Below are 26,665 nucleotides of genomic sequence, written 5' to 3' on the forward strand. Positions count from 1 at the left end.
GCAAAATATTAGTGGAAATTAATTCTATAAATAATGTTAAGTGAAAGTTAAAGAGATGCTTGGGGAAACGAAATACTGAGTCACAGATGAGAAGTCAGACGACTGCTTTTTCAAAGAGCCAACCTAAGGTGCTAAGGCAGAATGGACTCTTGATGTAGTATGTTTCAGAGACCCAGAGACATTTTTCTCTACTGTTTATGCTGTGTGTACCATTACTAGATATAGACAATTACATCAGGACTGATGAAGGGTCTTGGCGTGAAATGTCAACTGTTTACTCTTTTCTGTAGATGCTGCCAAGCCGACTGAGTTCCTCCAGCATTTTGTGTGTGCTGCTTGGATTTCCAGCATCTGCAGATATTCTTGTGTTTGGGATGTATAGAAAAGTTCAGCACATGAAGGAAGACAGGAGGCTCATAATGTCCATGCTAGCCAGTGATCTTAATGTGGAGCAGAAATCGCCTGTGTATGGTTTCTTTCTATTACATACCAGCTACCATGCAGGCTGCATCTTGCATAGCCTTGATCCACAATATTGTGGCTCATCTCCCTCAAACTTTCTGTGGGATTGGAGCTAATCTACAGAACAAACTGTAACTGTAACACATTATCCTTGTACTACCTTGATGTACTGATGTGATGAAATAATCTGTCAGGATGGCATGCAAAACTGCGTACCTCAGTACATTTGACAATAAAAACTAATTGACAGCCGGTGTGGCTTTCTGTGGGCCAAGTTGTGTCTTACTAATCTGAGTTTTTTGAAGAAGTGAGGAATGTAACTGATGAAGGGAAAGCCGTGGGTGTTGTCTACAAGGCATTTGAAACATTTCTCATGGGATGCTGCTGCTGAAGATTAAGATACATGGGATTCATAGCTAAATGGTTGATTAGATTCAAAATTGGAGAGCCCATAGAAGAAGGAGGGCAGTGGTTGACTTACTTTGCCTGGAGCCCACAACTAGCAGTGTTTCAAAGATCTGTACTGCAACCTCTGCTGTCTATGATATTTAAAAATGACCAAAGAACAGATTTGGACTTCAGAAAGGTTAAGATGAGGGAACATACACCAGTCCTGAAAGAGGGATCAGAAGTGGAAGGACTGAGCAATTTCAAGTTCCTGGATGTCAATATCTCTGAGCATCTAACCTGGATCCAGCATATCAATGTAGATACAACGAAGGTATAATGGATGCTCTATTTCATTAGAAGCTTGACAAGATTTGGCATGCCACTAAAAACACTCAAAAATTTCTAGGGATATGAGTATGGGTGGGGGTGTGGGCTGTGGTGTGTGTGGTGGGGGGTGTGCTACTGCACAGTAACAAAGTAAGCCACAAGAAGTAGTATATTTAGCCAGCTCCATTAAGTTTACTGGCCTCTGTAGTATCTAAGACATCTTCAGGGAGCAATGCCTCAGGAAGACTGAGTCCATCATTAAGGACCCCCATTACTCAGGTCATACTTTATTCTCATTGCTATCATCAGGAAGCAGGTACTGAAGCCTGAAGGCTCACACTAAATGATTCAAGAACAGCTTCTTCCCCTTCTGAATAGACATTGAACACATGAACACTACCTTACTACTTTTTTATTTCAATTTTTGCACTACTTATTATTTAATTTAACTTTATATATATTTACTGTAATCTAGTTTTTTTTCCCTATTACTATGTATTGCATTGTATTGCTGCTGCAAAGGCAACAAATTTCATGACATATGCTGGTGATATTAAACCTGACTCTGATTCTGATGAATAGAGACATCAATGGGATATTAGGTGAGTGGGTGAGTAGTTTCAAGTTCCTTGGTATACACATCATCAAGGATCTCACCTGGACTGTACATACTGGCTGTTTGTTGAAAAAAGCAGAACAGCGCCTCTTTCACCTCAGACGGCTGAAGAAGTTCGGCACGAGTCCTCAGATCCTCAGGACTTTCTACAGGGGCACCATTCAGAGCATCCTGACTGGCTGTGTTACCACCTAGTACGGGAACTGTACCTCCCTCAATCGCAGGGCACTGCAGAGAGTGGTGCGGATAGCCTAGCTCAGCTGTGAATGTGAACTTCCCCCTATTCAGGACATCTACAGTAGCAGGTGCATAGAAAGGGCATGGAGTATCATCAGGGACTACAGCCACCCCAACCACAAACTGCTTCTGCTGCTTCTGTCTGGCAAATGGTACCACAGCATTAAGGCCAGGACCAACAGGACAGCTTCTTTCACCAGGCCATCACATTTATCAATACATATTGATCTGACTGTACATACATGTATAGAAAACAATTATGTATACAATCCTAGTATTTGGGCAATATCCTCTCACATTTCCCTTCCTTATTGCTTGTACATAGCGACAAAGACGCAACATAAAGATTTTTACTCCCTCATGTTGTGAGATGGATGTAAGAAATAAAATTCTAAATCTAAACTTAAATCTGATTTTGACCTAGATGAAAATATAGATGGGTGGGTTAGTAAGTTTGCATATGATACAAAGATTAGTGGGGTTGTGGTTGGCATAAAAAATACCAAAGGATAGAGCAGGATAGATTATTTGCAGATATGGATAGAGAAATGTTAGATGGAATTTAACTGGAACAAATGAGAAATATTTACACACTGGGAGATCAAAATGTAAAGAGAACATCAAACAGTAAAAAACAGCAGGTCCTCCCTGCTTCCTCTGTCCAGAAATCTCAAAACTTTACAGATTCCAATTGTACCTTGATTTTTTATTTGTGTTCAAATGTCTTAAATTCAGTAAATAAGTTTAATTCCATGCACTTGGCTCAACAAGTCAGCTCCACAAAATGCAACATCATACCATCTGACCATTCATCTGGTGAGCAAAGCACCAATAGCTCCACCTAGAGGTAGTCAAACAGATGACAAAGTTTGCCATAAGAGGAAAGACAGGAGATTCACACCACTTCATGATCTCAGTGTTATTAAGGGAAGGGGGGCAGGATTTGATGTTTCAGATCAAAATTGCATCAGCTGGAAGGTTAAGCTGGAAAGAACACAGAATTGATGTACAAGATTGTTGCTAGAACTCAAGAGTCGATTGAGTTATGGAGAGAGGTTGAGCAGATCCATATTGTTTTTTGGAAGCATAGGACATTGAAGGGTGATCCTACAGAAGTATATAAAATCACGAGTGCATCAATAGGGGAATGAGCACAGTCTTTTTCCAGGGTTGGAAAAAGCTGGAAGGTGATAGGTGGAAAAATTAATGGGCTGAAGAAGAAGGAATCTGATAGGACAGGAGAGCAGACCATGGGAGAAGGGAAGGAGGAAGGTTTAGAGAGAATAGACAAACAGTACTACTTAGATGTCAAAGAGCCCATTTCTGTGCTACAGGTCTCTATGACTTGAAATCCCTTCTTGAAAATGTTGTTTCCTTCCTCCACCCCTCCCCAAAAGGGGCTGCTTGTCCTGCTGAGTTCCTCCAACAGATGCTTTGTTGCTGGAGAGATTGTCACCCCTCTCAATACTGAAGGAGGAGTGAAGGACAGGTCAGAGGTTTAACAGTAGCCCCTGATGATACAACAGTAGTTACCCTCATCAGCAACAATGATGAGTCAGCATACAGAGAGCAGGTACAGAGGCTCGTCAAATGCTAGACAAAATAAATGATTGTGAACTTCAAGAAGACGCAGGTCGGCCATTCTCCAATGCACATCAATGACTCCGCCATGGAGAAAGCGAAGAGTACAAAGTTCCTTGGTGTGCGAATAATGAACCATCAAACCTTTACTCACAACAGCTCCTCATAAGTCAAGAAGGCACAGCAGTATCTACACGAACTGAGGAGATTGGGGCATGCAAGGCTCCCCACACACATTCCAACAACTTTCTATAGGTGAACCATCGAGTGTCCTGTCTGGCTGAATCACTGTGTGGTACAGAAGCTGCAAGAGCCCGAAGCATTGTTGAGAATCCCTACCACCCATCCCACAATTTCTTGACCCACTACCGTCAGGAAGGAAGTATAGGAGCTTCAGGCCTACAGTGGGTAACAGTTTTTTCCCCCAGGCTGTGAAACTAATGAATACCTTGACACCACCAAGGCCCTGTCACTAGGACAGCAAGGTATTAACTGTTTACTGTACAGTTTACCTGTGCTAAGCACTACACACATTTTGAAATATATTTCATTCATTTACTTGCAGCAATATTTTGTTTTATGTGCAGTGTGTGATGTATGTACTTTGGGTGCACTGTAGTTCTGAGGAATGTTGTTTTGTTTGGTTGCATAAATGTACAGTCATCTGACAATAAACCTGAAATTGAGCTTCACCTTGACAGCATCGCTCAAGCCTGACCTTCCTTGGGTTAGAGCTAACCACGAGAAAGTCAAGTGACGAGCGACTGAGGTTCCAACTACCTGCTCACTGGTCTCTCCACCATTTCACTTGAAACTGAACCCACTGTTCTGTGCACTGCCAAGCAACCTCCAATTCCAGGGCTCCAGGCCCTACCTGCACTCCCAGGTTGCTCAGTGAAACTTGGGAAAGGCTTGCGGCTCCTGAATTACTTGGAAGTCTAAGTTGGGAGAAACTACCTTAAATTTAATATTTTACTGTATGGTTCCTTTTTGTATTTATTCATTTTGTATTTCATGAATAATTTTATATTAATAATTCTTGACAAATATTTTTGTTCTGATAAATATTTTAAATATGAAGCAATTTTTAATAAATAATATTTATTTAAGTTAGAAAGTAAAAAGATCACAACGACTAGCATTGTCTTTGTCATTAGCAGCTTTTAATCAGAAGACAGCAATGCACTGCCCACAAATTTGCATTTATTCATTTCGCTGATCAGGTTATTATCAGTGGGGGGGGGGGTGGCGGAGATGGTAGTGGGGATAAGCTCCTACTACCTATTAAATGCTCCCGATAATATGTATCTCAAATAGCCTCTGACAACCAGGTCTAGCTCCTGACCTTCACGTGTGGCTCAGCTACTAAAGCCGGCAGAACCAATCCTACTGACAGGAGAAGGGGCAAAGGTGGGTTACTGGCACCTTAATATCAGTCACTTCAGGCGGATGAGGCTTGTCAGCCATGGTTGGCAGCTCATGAAGGAGAAGGGAAGCTCTGATCTGAAACCTCTGCTACCTTGCGGCTATACCCATTCTTGGGAACGGCTTCGAGAGTAAACTCTAAGGGATAAGTCCAATGCAGGATTCCCTAAGGCAGTCCTAAGTTAACTTCATCGCTAACTGGCAACTTCTGTGACACTGTTGCTGCCAAACTCTATCAATCTCTGCTGTTTCTTTGGGATCATCAGTTGTATGGAGAGAGGAAGCTTGCTGAATGGGCAACAGCTTGCTCCCCCGATTGTACTGCCTGGATTTGCTTCTCTAGACAGCTAAAAAGCAGCATTTGTGGTTGACTTTGACCAATGGAGGCCTTAGATCTCTGAGGTTTTCCTGTAAACTTCACACAATCAGAAAGAAATTTTTGAGAAGTTCATGATTATTGAGTGGTATAAAGTCCCACCTTCCAGCTACATTGGCCCTTTTCCAATTCGCCAGAAAAAGTGTAATCTCCTAGTGGTTTCCCATTTTCATTCCACTTTCCACATGCATTCCGACATGTTAGTCCACGGCTTCCTCTACTGTCGTGATGAGGTTGGAGGAGCAGCACGTTATGATCTGTCTGGGTAGCCTCCAACCTGATGGCATGAATATCGGTTTCCTGAACATTCAATAATGTCCCCTGCCTCCTTCACAGTTCCACATTCCCGTTTTCCTCTCACCTTATTTCCTTACTGGCCCATCACCTCCCTCTGATGCTCCTCCCCTTTTTCTTTCTTCTATGACCTTCTGTCGGAACGGAAGCTTCCATGCTCTACAGAGGTTAGTAAAAACTGCTGAGAGGATTACTCGGGTATTCCTCCATCTTATTAGTGACTTTAACTGGGTATATTATAGACGAAGGGCTTGAAGCATTGTTAAGGACACCTACCACCCATTCAACACCACCATCAGGATGGAGGTACAGGAGCAGGACGAGGACCGCCAGACTGGGTCAAAGCTTCTTCCTTCAGGCTGTGAGACTAATAACACCTTGCTGCCACCAAGGTCTCATCATTAGGACAACAAGCTGTTTACTGTTTATCTATGCTGCACATTACATGCATTTTGAATAATATTTTATTAACATTTACGGTAATATTTTGTGCGTGATATACATTTTATGGGTGCACCGTGGTCCATAAGAATGTTGTTTTGTTTGGCCATATATTTGTACAGTCAAATGACAATAAATATGAACTGGAACTTGAAGCTCACTACCTCTGTGAGAAGGAAGATACTTCCTCTTCTTCTTCTTCTTGTTTTACGGCAGTTGGCACCCAGCTTAATGGTGCATTACCGCCACCTTCTGCTCCGGAGTGAGCAATAGATTTACATTCCAAATTCCTTCACCCAGTCATACACACACACATACCCTAACCTACATTTTATCCTCCCATCTTTGGCCATCCTAGTACCCTATTCCTGCTTATTCATCATATCCTATAAAAAAAAACCCTGTACCACTTAAGAAAGCTAAAAATACCCTGACCTGTGCTGTCTCACCCTTGCCCGGCAACCCTTTTAATGTGAATTCCTGCACCCCCAATTCCCTTAGATTAATTCTCAACATCTCTCTCTGTATCCATACTTCCTGCAACTCAGAACTACATGTTCTAATGACCCCTCTTCCTGATATTCCTCACACAATCCTGTCTGGTGTTTCCCTATCATTTTCAATGTTTAAGAAGGAATGTATATGTACTTCAAGGGAAGTTTGTCTTGTCTGGTAAAATGAAAATACCGATGAAGCACCTCAGTCCAAAACCTCAACTTTTTTTCCCTTTCAATAGGTGCTACTTGTCTCTGAGTTCCTCCAGCATTTTGTGTGTGATAAGATGAATCCTTGATCTCACAATCTTCCTCATATGATCATGCACATTATTGTTTACCTGCACTGCATTTTCTCTGCAGCTGTTACACTTCATTCTGCATTATTATTGTTCCACCTCGTTTACCTCCGTGCACTGTGCAATGATTTGATCTATATAGACAGTATGCAAAACAAGTTTTTCATAGTATCTCAATACACGTGAAAATAATAAACCAATCCAATTCTACAGCCACTCAGCTTGAAGCTCTGTCTTCTCGTTTATATCTCTCCCACTATTGACAGCTCAGCATCAGTTACTGCACAAGTTGCTAGGGTTGTTAGAAGGCATTTGGTCTGTTGGCCTTCATTACCTGGGGGACTGAGTTCAAGAGCTGTAAGATAATGCTGCAGCTCTATAAAATTCTGGTTCGACCACACTTGGAAAACTATTTTCAGCTCTGATTACCTCACTATAGATAGGAGGGATATCAAAACTTTACAGAGGGTGCAGGAGAGATTTATCACAATGTTACCTGGATTGGAGAGCATGTCTTATGGGGATAGGTTGGAGCAAAGGAGGATGAAAGGTGCTTTGATAAAGATGTACAAGATGATAAGTGGCATAGACAGAGTGAATAACCAAAGAATCTTTCCTAGAGTGGAAATGCTAATACAAGGGGGCATCATTTTAAGATGTCTGGAGGAAACTACAGGGGGATGTCAGAAGTAATTATTTTAAACAGAGAATGGTGGGTGCGAGGAATGCACTGCCAAGGGTGGTGGTGGACAAGGATATATTAGGGACATTTAAAGACTCTTAATAATAATAATAATAAGAATAACGTTATTTACATAGCACCTTTCATATGTTAACATAGAAACATAGAAAATAGGTGCAGGAGTAGGCCATTCGGCCCTTCGAGCCTGCACCGCCATTTATTATGATCATGGCTGATCATCCAACTCAGAACCCCGCCCCAGCCTTCCCTCCATACCCCTTGACCCCTGTAGCCACAAGGGCCATATCTAACTCCCTCTTAAATATAGCCAATGAACTGGCCTCAACAGTTTGCTGTGGCAGAGAATTCCACAGATTCACCACTCTCTGTGTGAAGAAGTTTTTCCTAATCTCGGTCCTAAAAGGCTTCCCCTCTATCCTCAAACTGTGACCCCTCGTTCTGGACTTCCCCAACATCAGGAACAATCTTCCTGCATCTAGCCTGTCCAATCCCTTTAGGATCTTATACGTTTCAATCAGATCCCCCCTCAATCTTCTAAATTCCAACGAGTACAAGCCCAGTTCATCCAGTCTTTCTTCATATGAAAGTCCTGCCATCCCAGGAATCAATCTGGTGAACCTTCTTTGTACTCCCTCTATGGCAAAGATGTCTTTCCTCAGATTAGGGAACCAAAACTGCACACAATACTCCAGGTGTGGTCTCACCAAGGCCTTGTACAACTGCAGTAGTACCTCCCTGCTCCTGTACTCGAATTCTCTCGCTATAAATGCCAGCATACCATTCGCCTTTTTCACCGCCTGCTGTACCTGCATGCCCACTTTCAATGACTGGTGTATAATGACACTCAGGTCTCGTTGCACCTCCCCTTTTCCTAATCGGCCACCATTCAGATAATAATCTGTTTTCCTATTTTTGCCACCAAAGTGGATAACTTCACATTTATCCACATTAAATTGCATCTGCCATGAGTTTGCCCACTCACCCAACCTATCCAAGTCACCCTGCATCCTCTTAGCATCCTCCTCACTGCTAACACTGCCACCCAGCTTCGTGTCATCCGCAAACTTGGAGATGCTGCATTTAATTCCCTCATCCAAGTCATTAATATATATTGTAAACAACTGGGGTCCCAGCACTGAGCCTTGCGGTACCCCACTAGTCACCGCCTGCCATTCTGAAAAGGTCCCGTTTATTCCCACTCTTTACTTCCTATCTGCTAACCAATTCTCCACCCACACCAATACCTTACCCCCAATACCGTGTGCTTTAAGTTTGCACACTAATCTCCTGTGTGGGACCTTGTCAAAAGCCTTTTGAAAATCCAAATATACCACATCCACTGGTTCTCCCCTATCCACTCTACTAGTTACATCCTCAAAAAATTCTATGAGATTCGTCAGACATGATTTTCCTTTCACAAATCCATGCTGACTTTGTCCGATCATTTCTCCGCTTTCCAAATGTGCTGTTATCACATCCTTGATAACTGACTCCAGCAGTTTCCCCACCACCGACGTTAGGCTAACCGGTCTATAATTCCCTGGTTTCTCTCTCCCTCCTTTTTTAAAAATTGGGGTTACATTAGCCACCCTCCAATCCTCAGGAACTAGTCCAGAATCTAACGAGTTTTGAAAAATTATCACTAATGCATCCACTATTTCTTGGGCTACTTCCTTAAGCACTCTAGGATGCAGAGCATCTGGCCCTGGGGATTTATCTGCCTTCAACCCCTTCAATTTACCTAACACCACTTCCCTACTAACATGTATTTCACTCAGTTCCTCCATCTCACTGGACCCTCTGTCCCTTACTATTTCTGGAAGATTATTTATGTCCTCCTTAGTGAAGACAGAACCAAAGTAATTATTCAATTGGTCTGCCATGTCCTTGCTCCCCATAATCAATTCACCTGTTTCTGTCTGCAGGGGACCTACATTTGTCTTTACCAGTCTTTTCCTTTTTACATATCTATAAAAGCTTTTACAGTCCGTTTTTATGTTCTCTGCCAGTTTTCTCTCATAATCTTTTTTCCCCTTCCTAATTAAGCCCTTTGTCCTCCTCTGCTGAACTCTGAATTTCTCCCAGTCCTCAGGTGAGCCACTTTCTCTGGCTAATTTGTATGCTACTTCTTTGGAATTGATACTATCCCTAATTTCTCTTGTCAGCCACGGGTGCACTACCTTCCTTGATTTATTCTTTTGCCAAACTGGGATGAACAATTGTTGTAGTTCATCCATGCAACCTATAAATGCTTGCCATTGCATATCCACCGTCAATCCTTTAAGTGTCATTTGCCAGTCTATCTTAGCTAATTCACGTCTCATACCTTCAAAGTTACCCCTCTTTAAGTTCAGAACCTTTGTTTCTGAATTAACTATGTCACTCTCCATATTAATGAAGAATTCCACCATATTATGGTCACTCTTACCCAAGGGGCCTCTCACGACAAGATCGCTAATTAACCCTTCCTCATTGCTCAAAACCCAGTCCAGAATAGCCTGCTCTCTAGTTGGTTCCTCGACATGTTGGTTCAAAAAACCATCCCGCATACATTCCAAGAAATCCTTTTCCTCAGCACCTTTACCAATTTGGTTCACCCAGTCTACATGTAGATTGAAGTCACCCATTATAACTGCTGTTCCTTTATTGCACACATTTCTGATTTCCTGTTTAGTACCATCTCCGACCTCACTACTACTGTTAGGTGGCCTGTACACAACTCCCACCAGCGTCTTCTGCCCCTTAGTGTTACACAGCTCTACCCATATCGATTCCACATCTTCCCGGCTTATGTCCTTCCTTTCTATTGTGTTAATCTCTTCTTTAACCAGCAACGCCACCCCACCTCCCCTTCCTTCATGTCTATCCCTCCTGAATATTGAATATCCCTGAACGTTGAGCTCCCATCCCTGGTCACCCTGGAGCCATGTCTCTGTGATCCCAACTATATCATAATCATTAAGATGTAGAGTCAAGGTGCTTTCCATTGATAGTAAAGATAAATCAATATAGTCATAAAAACATGAGGCAAAATTAAAAATCATAAAACAAGACAAACATTATATAGAAGAAAATGTAAGTGAATATACTAAACTACAGTGCCTATAAAAAGTATTCATCCCCCCACTGGAAGCTTTTATATTTTATTGTTTTACAACATCAAATCACAGTGGATTTACTTTTGCTTTTTTGACACTGATCAACAGAAAAAGACTCTTTTGTGTAAAAATGAAGACAGATCTCTATAAAGTGATATAAATGAATTACAAATATAAACCACAACGTAATTGATTGCATAAGTATTCTAGCCCCCTTATCTCTGGAATCAACCTGGTGAACCTCCTTCGCACTGCTTCCAAAGCCAGTATATCCTTCCTCAAGTAAGGAGGCCGGAGCTGCACGCAGTACTCCAGGTGCGGCCTCACCAGTACCCTGTACAGTTGCAGCATAACCTCCCTGCTCTTAAATTCAATCCCTCTCGCAATGAAAGCAAACATTCCATTTGCCTTCTTGATAGCCTGCACCTGCAAACCAACCATTTGCGATTCATGCACAAGCACTCCCAAGTCCTTCTGCACAGCTGCATGCTGCAATCTTTTACCATTTAAATAATAATCTGATCTTCCATTTTCCTTCCAAAGTGGATGATCTCACATTTACCAACATTGTACACCATCTGCCAGACCCTTGCCCACTCACTTAACCTATCTATATCTCTCTGCAGACTCTCCGCATCCTCTGCACAATTTGCTTTTCCACTGAATTTTGCGTCATCAGCAAACTTAGATACACTACACTCGGTCCATCTCCTCTTCCAGATCGTTAATGTATATTGTGAACAGTTGCAGGATCTGCACCAAATAAATGAAAGTATTCACCCCTTTCAAGTCAGTATTTAGTAGATGCACCTTTGCGAGCAATTACAGCCTTGAGTCTGTGTGGATAGGTTTCTAGAAGCTTTGCACATCTGGATACTGTAATTTTTCCCCATTCTTCTTTACAAAACTGCTCAAGCTCTGCCAGATTGCATGGAGATCATGAGCAAACAGACCTTTTCATGTCCAGCCACAAATTCTCAATTAGATTGAGGTCTGGACTCTGACTTGGCCTCTCTAGGGCATTAACTTTGTTGTTTTTAAGCCATTGCTGTGTAGCTTTGGTTTATGATTGGGGGGGGGGGGTCACTGTCTAGCTGGAAAACAAATCTTCCAAGTCGCAATTCTCTTGCAGACTGTATCAGGATTTCCACAGCCTGTTGCAGGGACGCATCCTCATTGCATGATGCAGCCACCACCATGCTTCATGGTAGGGATGGTGTGCTTTTGATGACGTTCTATGTTTGGTTTACACCGAACAGTGTTTAGTCTGATGGCCAAAAAGCTCAATTTTGTTTTCATTAGACCATAGAACCTTCTTCCAGCTGACTATGGAGCATCCTACATGCCTTCTGGCAAACTCTAGCTGAGATTTCATGTGAGTTTCTTTCAACAGTGTCTTTCTCTTTGCCACTCTCCCATAAAGCTGCGATCGGTGAAGCACCTGGGTAATAGTTGTTTTATGTCTTGCCGAAGGGTTTCGGCCCGAAACATTCACTGTACTCTTTTTCTTGATGCTGCCTGGCTTGCTGAGTTCCTTCAGCATTTTGTGTGTGTGTTGCTCGAATTTCCAGCATCTGCATATTTTCTCTTGTTTGTGAGTTGTTGTATGTGTAACCTCTCCCATCTCAGCCACTGAAGCTTGTAACTCCTCCAGAGTTGTCATGGTGGCCTCCCTCACTAGTCCCCTTCTTGCCTGGTCAGTCAATGTTTGAGGACGGCCTATCTAGGCTGATTTACAGCTGTGCCATATTCTTTCCAACACATGATGATTGACTTAACTGTACTCCAAGGGATATTCAGTGACTTGGAAATTTTCTTGTATCCATCTCCTGACTTGTGCTTTTCAATGACTTTTTTGTGGAGTTGCTTGTAGTGTTCTTTTGTCTTCATGGTGTAGTTTTTGGCAGGATACTGACTCTCCAGCTGTTGGACCTTCCAGATACAGGTGTATTTTTACTACAATCAATTGAAACACCTTGACTGTGCATGGTGATCTCCATTTAACTAATAATGTGACATCTAACTACTACTACTACTAAAACCAATTGGCTGCACCAGTGATGATTTAGTGTGTCATATTAAAGGGGGTGAAAACTTAAGCAATCAATTATTTTGTGTTTTATATTTTCATTAATTTAGATCACTTTGTAGAGATTTGTTTTAAGTTTACATGAAAGAGTCTTTTCTGTTGGTCAGTGTCGGAAAAAGCCAAATGATTTAAATACTGTGATTCAATGTTGTAAAACAATAAAACGTGAAAACTTCGGTGGGGGGGGTGAATACTTTTTATAGGCACTGTAGAAAATGTAGTCAAATGTAAATGACTGTGTGACCTTACACCTCTGACTGTGTAGCTAAGCACAGCTTCAATGCCATATTCAAGTTTGCTGATGACATTACTGTCTTGGGCCGAATCAAAGGTGATGATAAAACAGCATACAGGAGGGAGATTGAAAACCTAGCTGAGTGGTGTCACAACAGCAACCTCTCACTCAATGTCAGCAAGACCAAGGAACTGATTTTAAACATCAGGGGAGGGAAATCTGAGGTCCGTGAGCCAGTCTTCAACAGACAATTAGAGGTGGAGAGGGTTAGCAACTTCAAATTCCTGAGTGTTACAATTTCAGAGGACCTGACCTGAACCCAGCATGTAAGTACAATTGTGAAGAAAGCTCGGTAGTGCCTCTACTTCCTTAGTAGTCTGCAGAGATTCGTCACGGCATCTAAAACTTTGATAACCTTCTATAGGTTTGTAGTGGAGAGTATATTGACTGGCTGCATCACAACCTGGTATGGAAACACTAATGCCTTTCCTCTACAGAAGATAGACAATTCAGCCCAGTACATCATGGGAAAAGCCCTCTTAACTACTGAGCACATCTACATGAAACACTCCTGTCAGAGGGCAGCATTCATCATCAGACATCCCCACTACCCAGGTCATGCTTTCTTTTCACTACTGTCGTCAGGTAGAAGGTACAAGCGCCTCAGGCCTCACACCATCAGGTTCAAGAACAGTTACTACCCCTCAACCATCGGACTGTTGAATAAAAGGGGATAACTACACTCACTTGCCCCATCATTAAAATGTTCCCACAACCAACAATCTCATTTTAAAGACTTTTTAGTTCATTATCTCATGTTCTTGTTATTTATTGCTATTTATTTATATCTGCATTTGCGCAGTTCGCTGTCTTCTGCACTCTTGTTGATCTTTCATTAATCCTGTTATAATTACTGTTCTATAGATTTTATTTATTTTCTATTTATTGATACAGAGTTGAAATAGTCCTTTCATCCCTTCAAGCCAGCAACCCTCGATTTAACCCTAGCCTAATCATGGGATAATTTACAATGACCAATCAACCTGCCAACTGGTACATCTTTGGACTGTGGGAAGACCACACGGTCACGGGAAGAATGTACCAACTCCTTACAGATAGCAGTGGGAATTGAACCTGGGTCACTGGCACTTTAAAGTGTTGTGCTGACCAATACTCTTGTGTGGTACCCCACTTGTTGACATATATGTACTTTGATAATAAATTTACTTTGAACTTTGAACATCAACAGGCATTAAGTAATCATATAAGTAGGCCAAATTAAAAAAAAAGTAGATTTTTATAAGTGTTTTGAAACATTCCACAGTACTAGTCTGACATACAGCATCTCAGTTGGTAGAGTATTCTAGCTTACTGGAGCACAAGAGCACAAGACCACATCACCAGTTCTTATATGCTTGGCTCTAGCAACGCAAAGCAAAACAGTATTCGTGGATCTAAGACTACAAGTTGGGATGTGTAGGGACAGACATCTTTACATTAATTGCATGATTTATTCTCTCCACATTGTCATCAATTCCTCCTGATTCTATCATTTACCAACAGATGAAGGATAATTGACTAGGTACGTGGATGAGAGAAAAACAGGGGGGAATATGGGAGGGAGGCATTAGATTGATTGTAGATAGATTAAATATTCAGCACAATAATATGAGCCAAAATGCCTGTACTGTGCTGTAGAGTTTTATGTTCGATGCTCTCTACCCTATGATGTCCCATTAGAATCTGATATGTTTGAATAAGTTCATATTTCCTTCTTCCAAACGGTTCTAACCTCTCCCTGGTAAAACATTCAGTGTTGTTATGATGTTTTCTCCTAAATTAATGTATCTTGCTTGAGAAGTTCAAGATTTTATTTGTACAGTTTGTACTGTGTCAGGGCTGTCAGGGAGTGACAGGTGTTAAAGATAGGCAAGCAAGTAAACAGATCGTAAGAGATAGAGTGGGTTCTTAATTAAGCTGCATTTGGTTTACAGGCTTGAGACTAAACATGCACAGTGCTTCAAAGGTCTGTACTTTCATTTTAACACGTCTACAATTTGAGCATTAAAAGCCCATCTGTAGAGTGTATGACAGGAGCACATGGACTACAGGAAGAGCACAGCAATTGCAAATTAAAAGTGGTTTAACTTCTGAAGCTTTATGAAGCTTAATGGTGTAACAGTTCTATATTTTAATATCACACTTCTGTAAATATGTAAACAGAAATGCGCAGATTTGACACACAGACTCCTTGAGAAGCTGTAAAAAGGTGACACTGCAAGACAACTTTCCATGGAACAAACACCACTAATTATTTAAATACATAAAGAAGCAATAACTTACATTCTGCACAACTCATTTGCTGTTTGTCAATGTATTTTGCAGTTTTCCCTATTTTTACATCAATGAGGGAGAGGGTCCCCTCTATTAACTTAGAGATGGGTGGAGGAAGAGACTGATGAAAGGAAAGTCGGCTCAACTCACTGGTGGTGTCTGTAGTGTTAGCACCATCACAGGGATTCTTACATTAATGAAGGCTGAAGAAGCTTGAAGAGCTGTATGCTTAAATGCTAAGGCAAACCATGACTAATCAGTGTGAGTGAAATGAATGAAGAACTCTGCCATCAATTTCCACAAGGTTTATTGACAAATGTCTTGTTTTAAGTCCATGTTGGTTTTTGTAAATGGGTTTCATAATTTGGAATAGATGCACTAACAACACAAATTACTATAAACACAGGACTATAGTATAGAACTCAAAGCAACATAGAAGAGAACAGGCCTATCAGCCTACAATGCCACCGTAATATCATCTGACATTATTAGTTTTGAGACAGAGCTTTGGCCCTTAAACTGAGGTTGCTTCTTTGATCAGGATGGATGGAACTCAAACACCCTGGCCCTCATTTCTCAGTTTTTCAACCTTACAATCTTTGAAATCATTGGTAAGTAATGTTGGCCATTTGATGGGCAATCTGCCAATAGTCAAACTTACAAGGCAAGATCATCTGCTCGTTTTTGGAATATATGATAAAAATACCAAGACCTCAGTCCTTCCTTTGGCAGTGGTACGATATACCAGTTTGGCGCTGGTCATTTTAGAAATACACTTCCTGAAGAACACCCAGTTCAAAGCAAGTACCCCCATCTCATTTGCAACTTCCTAATTGACACCCCTCCCTGGTGATCTGTCCTTGCCATTATCACCTCTCTACATACTCTCCCAAAGTTATTGACCTACAGATTGGCTATAAGCACCCATAGCACTGTTGTGGATCAGTAAAGCATGATTCAGGTGAAGCCCATCCCAACAGAACAGCTCTGTACCAATACTGGTACCAATGTCCCACAAATTCAAACGCACTTCTCCCATGCCAATCTTTGAGCCATGCATTCAGCTCACCGATTATATTCACCCTGTACCAATCTGCACACAGATCAGGTAACAATCCATAGATTATTAGCTTTTTGTTTTGGCATTTTAACCCATGGAATGCCAGGAAGTGGCAGAGGGAATACAGTGCACATTAGTTGAAGGAATAAAGGCGCAGAATATTTTCTAATTGGGGAATGAATTCAGAAATTAGAGATGTAAGGGGACTTGGGAGTCCTAGTGCAGGAATCCTAAAAGATTAACTTGCTGGTTGAATCCAGAGTAAGGACGGTAAATGCAATGTTAGCATACATTTCAATAGGACTAGAATATTAAAGCATGGATGTAAAACTGTGGCTTTATAAGGCATGAAGTATTGTGAGCAGTTTTGAGCTCTTTATCTGAGAAAGGACGTGTAAGCGTTGGAGAGACCATTCGGCCCATTATGTCTGCTCTGCCATACCATCATTGCAGATTTATTATCCCTCTCAACACCTTTCTCATGCCTTCTCCTTATAACCTTTGATTACCTTACTAATCATGAAGCTATGAAACTCCACTTTAAATATGCCAAAAGACCTGGCCTCCACAGCCGTCTGTGGCAATGAATTCCACAGGTTCAATACCATATAGCGAAAGAAATTCCTCCATCTCTGCTCCTAAGGGATATCCCTCTATTCTGAGGCTGTGCCTTCTGGTCCTAGGTCCATCACTACAGGAAACATCCTCTCCATGTCCACTCTATCTAATCTTTTCAATATTTGATAGGTCTCAATGAAATTCCCCCTTATTTCTTCTAAACTCCAGTGTGTACAGGTCTAGAGCCATTGAACACTCTTCATAAGTTAAGCCTTTTATTCCCAAGAAGGAGGAGCTTAGGAGGAGACAATGGTACCTATTGGCGACTGCTTTGCTTGCACCTTCGGGAACAGCTCTATTTCCATCTTTAATATCTATATTTTTCCGTTTCAGGGTTGTTTTGAAGACCCTGACCTGGAGTTACACACGAACTTTGGTTCCTTGCAATGGGACATTTAGACCAGCTCACCTTCGGAGGGACAAGGTCTCATGGCTCTGGAGGCGGGCGGATCAAAGGTCGGTGTGCTGTGGGAGTCGGAAGATCTCTGGCTGTGTGCCCAGAGACCTGAGATCTTTGGGCACAGAGCTTGGAAAAAGTGACATAATGGACCTTTAACATCGTAAACCAGTGAGTTGTTTGTTATACCTCCCTTCTCGCTGTGAAACGGAGACATCTCTTTCTTCCTTATTAGGGAGAGAGAGAGAGCCTGTGGTATGTCAAATACAGGGTGAACGAGTAGTCCTTGGGGTACTGCAGGTCTGTGTCTTTGCTGTTGCTTTGCTGCACGCTTGACTGCTCAGTGGCGAGTGATGGTGCTTTTTTTGCTGGTGGGGAGGGGGGGGATTGTTGCTTGCTGCCGCTTATGCGCAGGAGGGAGGGGAGCTGCGGGGACTTTGGGGTTCTGACATTTAACTGTTATTCATTCTTTGAGGGCACTCCTCTGTTTTTGTGAATGGTTGCGAAGAAAAAACATTTCAGGATGTATATTGTATACATTTCTCTGATATCAAATGTACCTTTGAAATCAATTGATTCTCGCTTCCCTCCTCTGGATCCTCTCCACTGTGAGCACATCTTTTCTTCAATATGGAACCCAAAAATGCTCACAACATTCCAATTGTAGTCTGACAAATGCCTGATAAAGCTTCAGCATTACTTCCTCACTTTTATATTCTTGTTCTCTCAAAATAAATCCTAACATTGCATTTGCCTTCCTTACTACCAACTCAGTCTGCAAGTTAATCTTTAGGGAATCCTGCATGAGGACTCCCAAGTCCCCTTACACCTCTGATTTCTGAATTTTCTCATCACTTAGAAAATAGTCTACACACTTATTCCTTCGACCAAATTGCATGACCCTATTCTTTCCAGCTGCCTTTTGTTTACCTATTTTCCTAATCTAAGTCCTTCTGCAGACTCCCTGGTTCCTCAAAATGACCTGCCCCTTCACCTATCCCAATATTGTCCACAGTCCTGGCCACTAAGCCATCAATTCCGTCACTCAGATCACTGACTTATAATGTGAAAGAAGCAGTCCTGACTCCAGGCCTTGCTTGAACAGTCAGCAGCAGTCAACCAGAAAAAGGCCCCCTTTATTTCCATTATTTGCATTCTGTCAATCAGCCAATCTTCTATCTGTGCCATTATTTTTCCTGTAATTCCAAGGGCCTTTTTCTTATTTAGCAGCCCCATGTGTGGCCCTTTGCCAAAGACCTTCAGAAAATCCAAATAAACAAAACCCATTTTCTTTGTCTATCCTGCCTGTTATTTTCTCAAAAAATTCCAACAGATTTGTCAGGCCTTAAGGAAACCATGCTGACTTTGGCCTATTTTATCATGTGCTTCCAAGTATTCCAAAACCTCATCCTTAATAATGGACTCCAACATATTCTCAAATACTGAATACAAGCTAACTGGCCTATAAATTCCTTTCATTTGTCTCTGTCCCTTCTTAAAGACTGGAGTGACAGTTGTAATTTTCCAGTCTTCCAGAACCATTCCAGAATTTAGTGATTCTTGAAAGATCATTATTAATGCCTCCACAAACTTTACAGCTACCTCCTTCAGAATGTTAGGATGAAGCAGTCCAGGTGACTTACCTACCTTCAGACCTTACAGCTTCGCAAGAACCTTCTCCGTAATAAGAGCAACGACACTCATTTCTGTCCCCTGACACTCTCGAATTTCTGGCATACTGCTGGTGTCTTTCACAGTAAAGAATGATGCAAATTACTTAATAAATTCATCTGCTATTTCTTTGCCCTCCATTACTTCCTCTCCAGCATAATTTTCCAGTGTCCGATATCCACTTCCACGTCTCTTTTACTCTTTATATAGCTGACAAATCTTTAGCTATCCTCATCCGTCTCTCTGACGGTGGTGTCTGAAAAGAGGATGCTGCCCAAGTTGCATGCCATCTTGGACAATGTCTCCCATCCACTACATAAAGTACTGGGTGGGCACAGGAGTACATTCAGCCAGAGACTCATTCCACCAAGATGCAAGACAGAGCGTCATAGGAAGTCATTCCTGCCTGTGGCTATCAAACTTTACAACTCCTCCCTTGGAGGGTCAGACACTCTGAGCCAATAGGCTGGTCCTGGACTTATTTCCTGGCATAATTTACATATTACTATTTAACTATTTATGGTTTTATTACTATTTAATTATTTATGGTACAACTGTAACGAAAACCAATTTCCCCCGGGACCAATAAAGTATGACTATGACTATGACTGTATTATGAGCCAGGTTAACTTCATATTTCATCTTTACTTTCCTTATTGCTTTTTCAGTTGCTTTCTGTTGATTTTTAAAAGCAGCCCAATCTTCTCACTGATTTTTCCTATATATTATATACCTTTCTTTTTGCTTTTATGCTGTCTATGACTTCCCTTGTCAGCCATGGTGGCATCAACCTCCCTTTAAAATATTTGTTCCTCTTTGGGATGTAACAGCCTTCTGAACTGTTCCCAGAATCTCCGGCATTGCTGATCTGCCATCATCACCACCAATATCTCATTCCAAATATCTCTGGCCAGATCCTCCCTCATGCCTCGGTAACTCTCTTTACCCTAGTGGAGGTGAACTTTCACAAGAATGGTCCCATGAGTGAAAGAGTTAACCTATGAGGAGCGTTTGATGGTTCACGGCCTGTGTACATTGGAGATTAGAAGAATTAATGGGGGGGAGGGGCAGAACCTACAGAATATTCAAAGGATGTTGAGCGTATACTTCCGATAGTGGGGAGTCTAGGATTAGGGGGCACAACCTCAGAATACAAGGACGTCCTTTTGGAATAGAGATGAGGAGAATTTCTTCAGCCAAAGAGTGGTGAATCTGTGGAAATTATTGCCACAAATGACTGTGGAGGCTAAGTCTTTTGGTGTATTTAAAGCAGAGGTCGATAGGTTCTTGATTAGTAAGGGCATCAAAGGGCATGGGAAGAAAATAGGAGAATGGGGTTGAGAGTGAAAATAAGTCAGCCATGATAGAATGGTGGAGCAGATTCAAAAGGCCAAATGGCTTGATTCTGCTCCTATATCTTATGGTCTTATGTCGTACGTTCTTCCGTCAGTGGAAATCTCTAACAAGCAGAGTTTTCTTTCAAAGACCTTCGGAACCACTTCATGAAGGTCATGGAGAAAAACAGGTTTAAGTCAATAACACAAGAGATTCTACAGATGCTGAAAATGTTGAGTAACATACACAAAATGCTGGAGAAACTCAGCAGGTCAGGTATCATCTATGAAATGTCTCGACCAGAAACCTCAACTGTTTATTCCCATCCTGAGATTCTGCCAGGTTTTCAACCAATTTTTTGAAGAGGATCTGGAGTAATCTGGCCATAAAGGTTAGCTTAATTGGTACACTAACCTCGTGGATCCACTTGGGTCAGGTAGTACAACGTACAGCTGTTGGCTCCATTGGATTTAATGAAATATCCAGTCTGCAGTGAGACAGCTCGTACTATGTCTTTCTTCGGTGGATATTTCTGCAAATAAACCATCAGAAATAAGGTGAATTACATACACTCTGTAAAGAATAAATTTTGAATATATGTAGAATCACAAATAAGTGAAAATCTGCAGATACTGGAGATCCAAAGCAACACATGTTTGAATCCCCCAATCTGCAGATGCTACCAGGTCTGCTGAGTTCCTCCAGCATTTTGGGTGTGTTGGCTTGAATTTATGCAAAGCTTTTTACATCCTTTCATAATTTCATAAAATTATTTTACAACCAACTACAGAATATAAAAGCTATTATAGTGCAGGGAACATGAATTCCCAACAAAGGAATAATGAGCAAATAACCTGATCCTTCAAAAAAAATCATCCAGAACTGGGAACAGTTGTTGAAAATCTGAAATATAGTGAAGACGTTCTGTGTCTCAGAGTTCCAGTTTATTTTTTCTTATCTGTTTATTCTCCATTTACATCTCCTCAAACAGATTAGCTGGTTTTAACAGCCTTGATCACCCTTCTGAATGTCATCCATCTTCTCCTTGTCTCCACTATATCACAGATACTTCTTCATACACCATCCCTTCCTCTTCAATTCAAAACATGTTTGGCAAGTTAAAAACTACTAATCAGTCAGATGTGCACAGACATGGGTACACAGGATGATAAGGAAGGCATATGCTATGCTTGCCTTCATTGGCCGAGGAAATGAGTATTAGAGTTGGGACATCATGTCATAGTTGTACAAGATGTTGATTTTTTTAAATAGTGAGAGATTGGCTGATCATGTTCAATGGGCCCTAAATGTTTGTGTGAAAAAAAAGTTACAGAAGGGCAACATGTTGGTACAATGAGAAATTAGGAAGACAAATTTTGTACTGACTTTGATTACAGAGTTACTGTAATTTAGAGTGGACATTTGTGAGACCACACCAGAAGTATTGTGCACAGTACTGATCGTATACTTTTTACAGAGAGTGCAAAGATGATTTATTAGCCCGGGGCGGCAATCCTATGGCACACACAAATTTTTGTTGGTATTCAGTATGCAGTGCCATCAATTCTTTAATCTCAATTTTTGGTGAACAGATTTTCTAAAATGCTTTGTTTATTTCAAACTGTCTCTATTATACTTTTACTAATAGTAAGCAAATAAAAACATGTCAAGAAGCAACAGGGCTCACCGTTTTGACTTAAAAAGTCCATAATTATGGGGGGTGCTAGTGCGCATGCGTAGGGATTAGACGTGCTTGGTTAGTGCTTCTCTCCGAGGTCTCGATAAAATTACTACGTGTTTTATTCATCCATAGGCCAACAGTGTATGTCTAAACTAAGTGTCTGGAAAAGTTTGACAATGCCGAAGGCTAATAGAACCAAGACTGCCGACTGCCAAACTACCGAAGTTAGTGCTAACAACGGGTCTGTAAAGAACTCCGCGTCTGAGATACTGCCGGATAAAACTTACGCCATGTGCAAGGAATTAGGTCAGGAGATTTCTCAGTCAGTTCTGCGCGGCATTAACGACTGCTTTGATGTTTTTGAGACCAAGTTTGAGGCGCTTGTGGCCTCCCAGGCTGACTTACAAGCCCATGTGGCTATTCAAGAACTAACCACCAGTGACCTTGAAACACAAGTGCAAGAGCTTGAAGTGAAGTATTCAGAGCTAATGAGACAAAATAGCTAGCTTGAAGCTAAAGTGCATGACTTACAGGCTCGTTCCTGGAGACATAACATTAAAATTGTAGGGATACAAGAGGGCGAGGAGGATGGTAAACCTACTGAATTTGTTTCCATACTGATTCCCAAGTTGCTCGGGGAAGAGCATTTCCCGTATCCATTTTAAGTCAATCGCGCGCATCGCTCTCTCTATCCGAAGCCAGCTGCTGGTGGGAAACCGCGCACCATCTTGGCACGTAGCCATCTCTTTCAAGTGAAAGAGCTGATCCTGCGCCGCAGCAGACTACAACCCATGGAGTACACGGGAAATAAGGTCTTGATCTTCCCTGACTATGCTAAAGAGGTGATGACTCAACGTCGTGCCTTTCGAGATGTACTGCAAACTCTGCGTGTTGGAGGAATCAAGCACACCCTGCGGTATCCGGCTGGGCTCTATATTTATCATCAAGACGGAAGAGCGCCTAAAGAATATGACGACCCGATAGAAGCAGCACAATTCTTGGAAAGAAATAAATGCACGAAAAAGGGAGTAGATATATTGACACTGTTTATTCAGCTTATATTTGTGCCGGTTTCCATGTTGGGATATGGGAAGGGACTTGCTTGTTATATGTAGTTTTGCAATGCTGTATGCTGCACTGGGATTTAATTGCAGATAATGTTCTAAATATTTTTGTTATTATAAGGGTTAAATTTGAGTTGGTGTCATGAATGTTCAGCTTCGGGTTCGGACACTGGATAACTCTCCCCAGCCCTAATAGCATTTGTTTAACGGTATTATATAATTTGTGTTATAAATTTTCTCGGAGAGGGGGTTTGTGATAATTGTGTAATGTTATTACCTGCCAGTATTGGAAAATGTAAACGCATACATTGTATTTTCTATGTATTACAGTATTTACAATATTTACTCAACAGTATTTCAGTATTCACTCAAATGCATACATTATATTTTCTATATTTACTATGTAACCACTGCTAGCTGAATAGAGGGTATTCACTATGTAGCCATGACTTTTGACCTAATCACTATTAATTCATGAAGAGAACTAGAATGAAACCAAGTAGGAAGATAACGGTGGCGAGTAAGGTAATGACATATGTGGCAGTATGTCAAAACAAGACCAATTAAGAAATAACTGTGGTTAGGGATGAGGGGACACCTGGTCTAAAAAGTAAACTAGGACATAATTAAATTGGGGAGTGAAACAATAGTGGAAGGTCGAGAGCGGATGTATTGATGATATGTGATCACAGGCCGTCTGGATATGATAATGTAGCTAAGATAGGAGATTGCTATAAAAAATGCTGTGTACAAGCCTCGATGGGCAGTCAGCTACTAGCTTTCTGATTGTCTCAGCTTTGATTTACAAATTAAAGTTTAAAACGTCTTGAAGGATTTTCTGCGTCTCCTTGTTGTTTGTAAGAAATGAGAAACCACGACACCAGCAGCTCCTTTTGGGATCGAAATGGGGAACTATGTGTCTGGTTTAGGGAGACACGAAGGGGGGGGTGGGTTAGGGTGTGTGTTGATTTTGTTTATAGCTCAGACATGCTTTTTGTTTGTGTATGTTGGTTCTCATGAGGCTGCCAGTTATTTTGCATTGTTCACTATGTTTGTGCTCAACTCTAATAATCTCTTTTTTATTCTCATATGCAGAGGTCTTGAGGTAGAACACAGCTAGGGGGTAAAGATATTACAATAATCTCGTAGAATGTTAAGGGCCCTGGTCAAGTTGTTAAGAGGAATAAAGTTTTAGACATCTCAAATTTCTATCTGCAGATGTGATTTTTCTACAGGAAACCCATAACTGAGCAACGCAGATTGAGGTCTAGCTGGATATTGCAGGCTTACCAGTCATCATTTACTTCTCATGCCCGTGGTGTGGCTATCCTCTTGAGGAAAAATATTCCATTTCAACTCACTTCTATGACCCCAGATCCTCTCGGCAGGTTTATTATGATCTCTGGCACCATTAATTCGTTTCCGCTAACCTTCCTTAATATTTATGGCCCAAACACAGACGAGCCAAATTTTTTTAGGAAAGTTTTTGATTTACTTCCGGATGCCAGTAATTCAAATATAATAATCGACGGTGACTTGAATTGCTACCTGGACCCATATTTAGCTAGATTGTCCTCCCGCCCGTCCTCAAATACAGTATCGTGTCAGTGCAGGTCCTAAATAATTTGATTAGATCTAGGAATTTAGCAGATTCAACATCCCACTGACAAGGATTACTCTTATTATTCTCATGTTCACAAATTTAATAATAGAATAGACTATTTTTTGGTTGATTCTCATTTAATATCTCATGTTACCAATACAAAATATCATAATAGATTAAATTCTGACCATAGCTCCTTGACAATGTCCCTAAATCTCTCCCTTTCCAAACGAATCTGTTCCTGGCATTTTAACCCCTCCCTACTTGGCGATAAGAAATTTATAGAATATATCACCACCAGATTAAAAGATTTTATAGAAATTAACAATAATGGCGAGGTGTCAGATTCCACACTTTGGGAGACATTAAAAGTTGTAATTCATGGGTATATAATTTCATATGAATCCGCTAAGAGGGAGAGAGAAGGGTGATTATTAGAGATTGAGAATACTCTCCCAACCCTTGAAGTCACATACCAGGCTTCGAAATCCTCTGAAGATTATAATAAAATAATGAAGCTTAAATATGAGTACAGTTGTATCTTGGGTAGTCAAATAAATAATCTCCTCTTAAAATTAAGACAAAAGCATTTTGAAATGGGGGACAAGCCTGACGGGCTCCTGGCGCGGCAGCTCAGGGGCACCCAGGCCCTAAGGTCAATTCATTGCATTAGATCGAGGGTGTTAACTAACCCCCAAGGAGATAAGTGACTGTTTTAAAGAATTTTACAGTGAACTCTACACCTCTAAATGCAATGCCACTCAACCTGATTTGAATGACTTTTTTGATTCTCTTGTAATGCCGAAACTTACTGACGCCGTGAGGGAGGACTTAGATTCTGACTTCACATTGGAAGAAATAACTTCTGCCATTAAGTCATTTCTGTCCAGCAAGGCTACTGGGCCAGATGGATTTGGCTGTGAATTTTATAAGAAATTCTGTGATATCCTTGCCCCACTTCTCAGAATGATATTTTGCTCTAAGAGAGATAAAGCCTTGCCTCTAAGGCTAACATTTCCCTCATTTTAAAGAAAGGTAAAAGAGAAAACAGACCCGGCCTGCTATAGGCCCATTGCACTCCAGAATTTTGACAGAAAGGTATTTACTAAAATGCTGGCTAACCGACTGAATAAGCATTTGTCATCTATCATTCATCCAGATCAGACAGGATTTGTCCTGGGTAGGTTCTCTTTTTCCAATGTCAGATTCCTCCTTAATACTATATATGCTGATCATGGGAAAGCTAATGGGGCAGCAATTTTATCCCTAGATGCACAAAAGGCTTTTGATCAGATTGAGTGGCCTTACATGTTTGAGTCACCTTACAGGTTTGGGTTCGGTGTGTCATTTGTATCTTGGGTAAAATTGATATAACTAATGGTGACAAGTCAACTCTTCTTTCCCTACACCGTTCAGTCCAGCAGGGGTGCCCTCTCTCGCCAGCCCTTTTTGCCATTGCAGTAGAGCCCCTTGCCTTAAAAGTAAGAAGTCACCCAAATATTCTGGGTTTGAAAGTGGGAGGTATTGAAACACTTATTAGTTTATATGCTGATGATGTGATACTGTACTTACAAAACTCAGAAAAGTCAGTCCCTCTTCTTCTAGATTTAATCACCTCTTTTGACAGACTATCGGGATACTCAATCAATTGGACAAAAAGTGACTTTGTGCCCCTCTCCAACGACTAAACGCGGGGTTTTCTGGAAAGTGTCCCGTTCAAAGTAGTTAAGGATCACTTTCCTTATCTCGGTTTGACAATCCCCAAAGATCCTAAATTAATATTCAAATTAAACTTTGTGGAGTATATTTCAAAACTTAAACAGAATATAGAAAGT

At 41.2% G+C, this 26,665-nt stretch overlaps 1 protein-coding gene across 1 annotated transcript in view; it reads right to left on the reverse strand.

Moving 5' to 3' along the window:
• Positions 1–26,665, reverse strand: part of stard15 (StAR-related lipid transfer (START) domain containing 15) — a 215,066-nt gene that overhangs the window by 23,430 nt on the left and 164,971 nt on the right. Inside the window, exon 5 of the mRNA XM_063052999.1 lies at positions 20,897–21,014. Coding sequence (XP_062909069.1) covers positions 20,897–21,014 — 118 coding nt within the window. The remainder of the gene's footprint in view (positions 1–20,896; positions 21,015–26,665) is intronic.

Source organism: Mobula hypostoma, chromosome 7 (genome assembly GCF_963921235.1).
Source record: "Mobula hypostoma chromosome 7, sMobHyp1.1, whole genome shotgun sequence".
NCBI classification, from domain to species: domain Eukaryota; kingdom Metazoa; phylum Chordata; class Chondrichthyes; order Myliobatiformes; family Myliobatidae; genus Mobula; species Mobula hypostoma.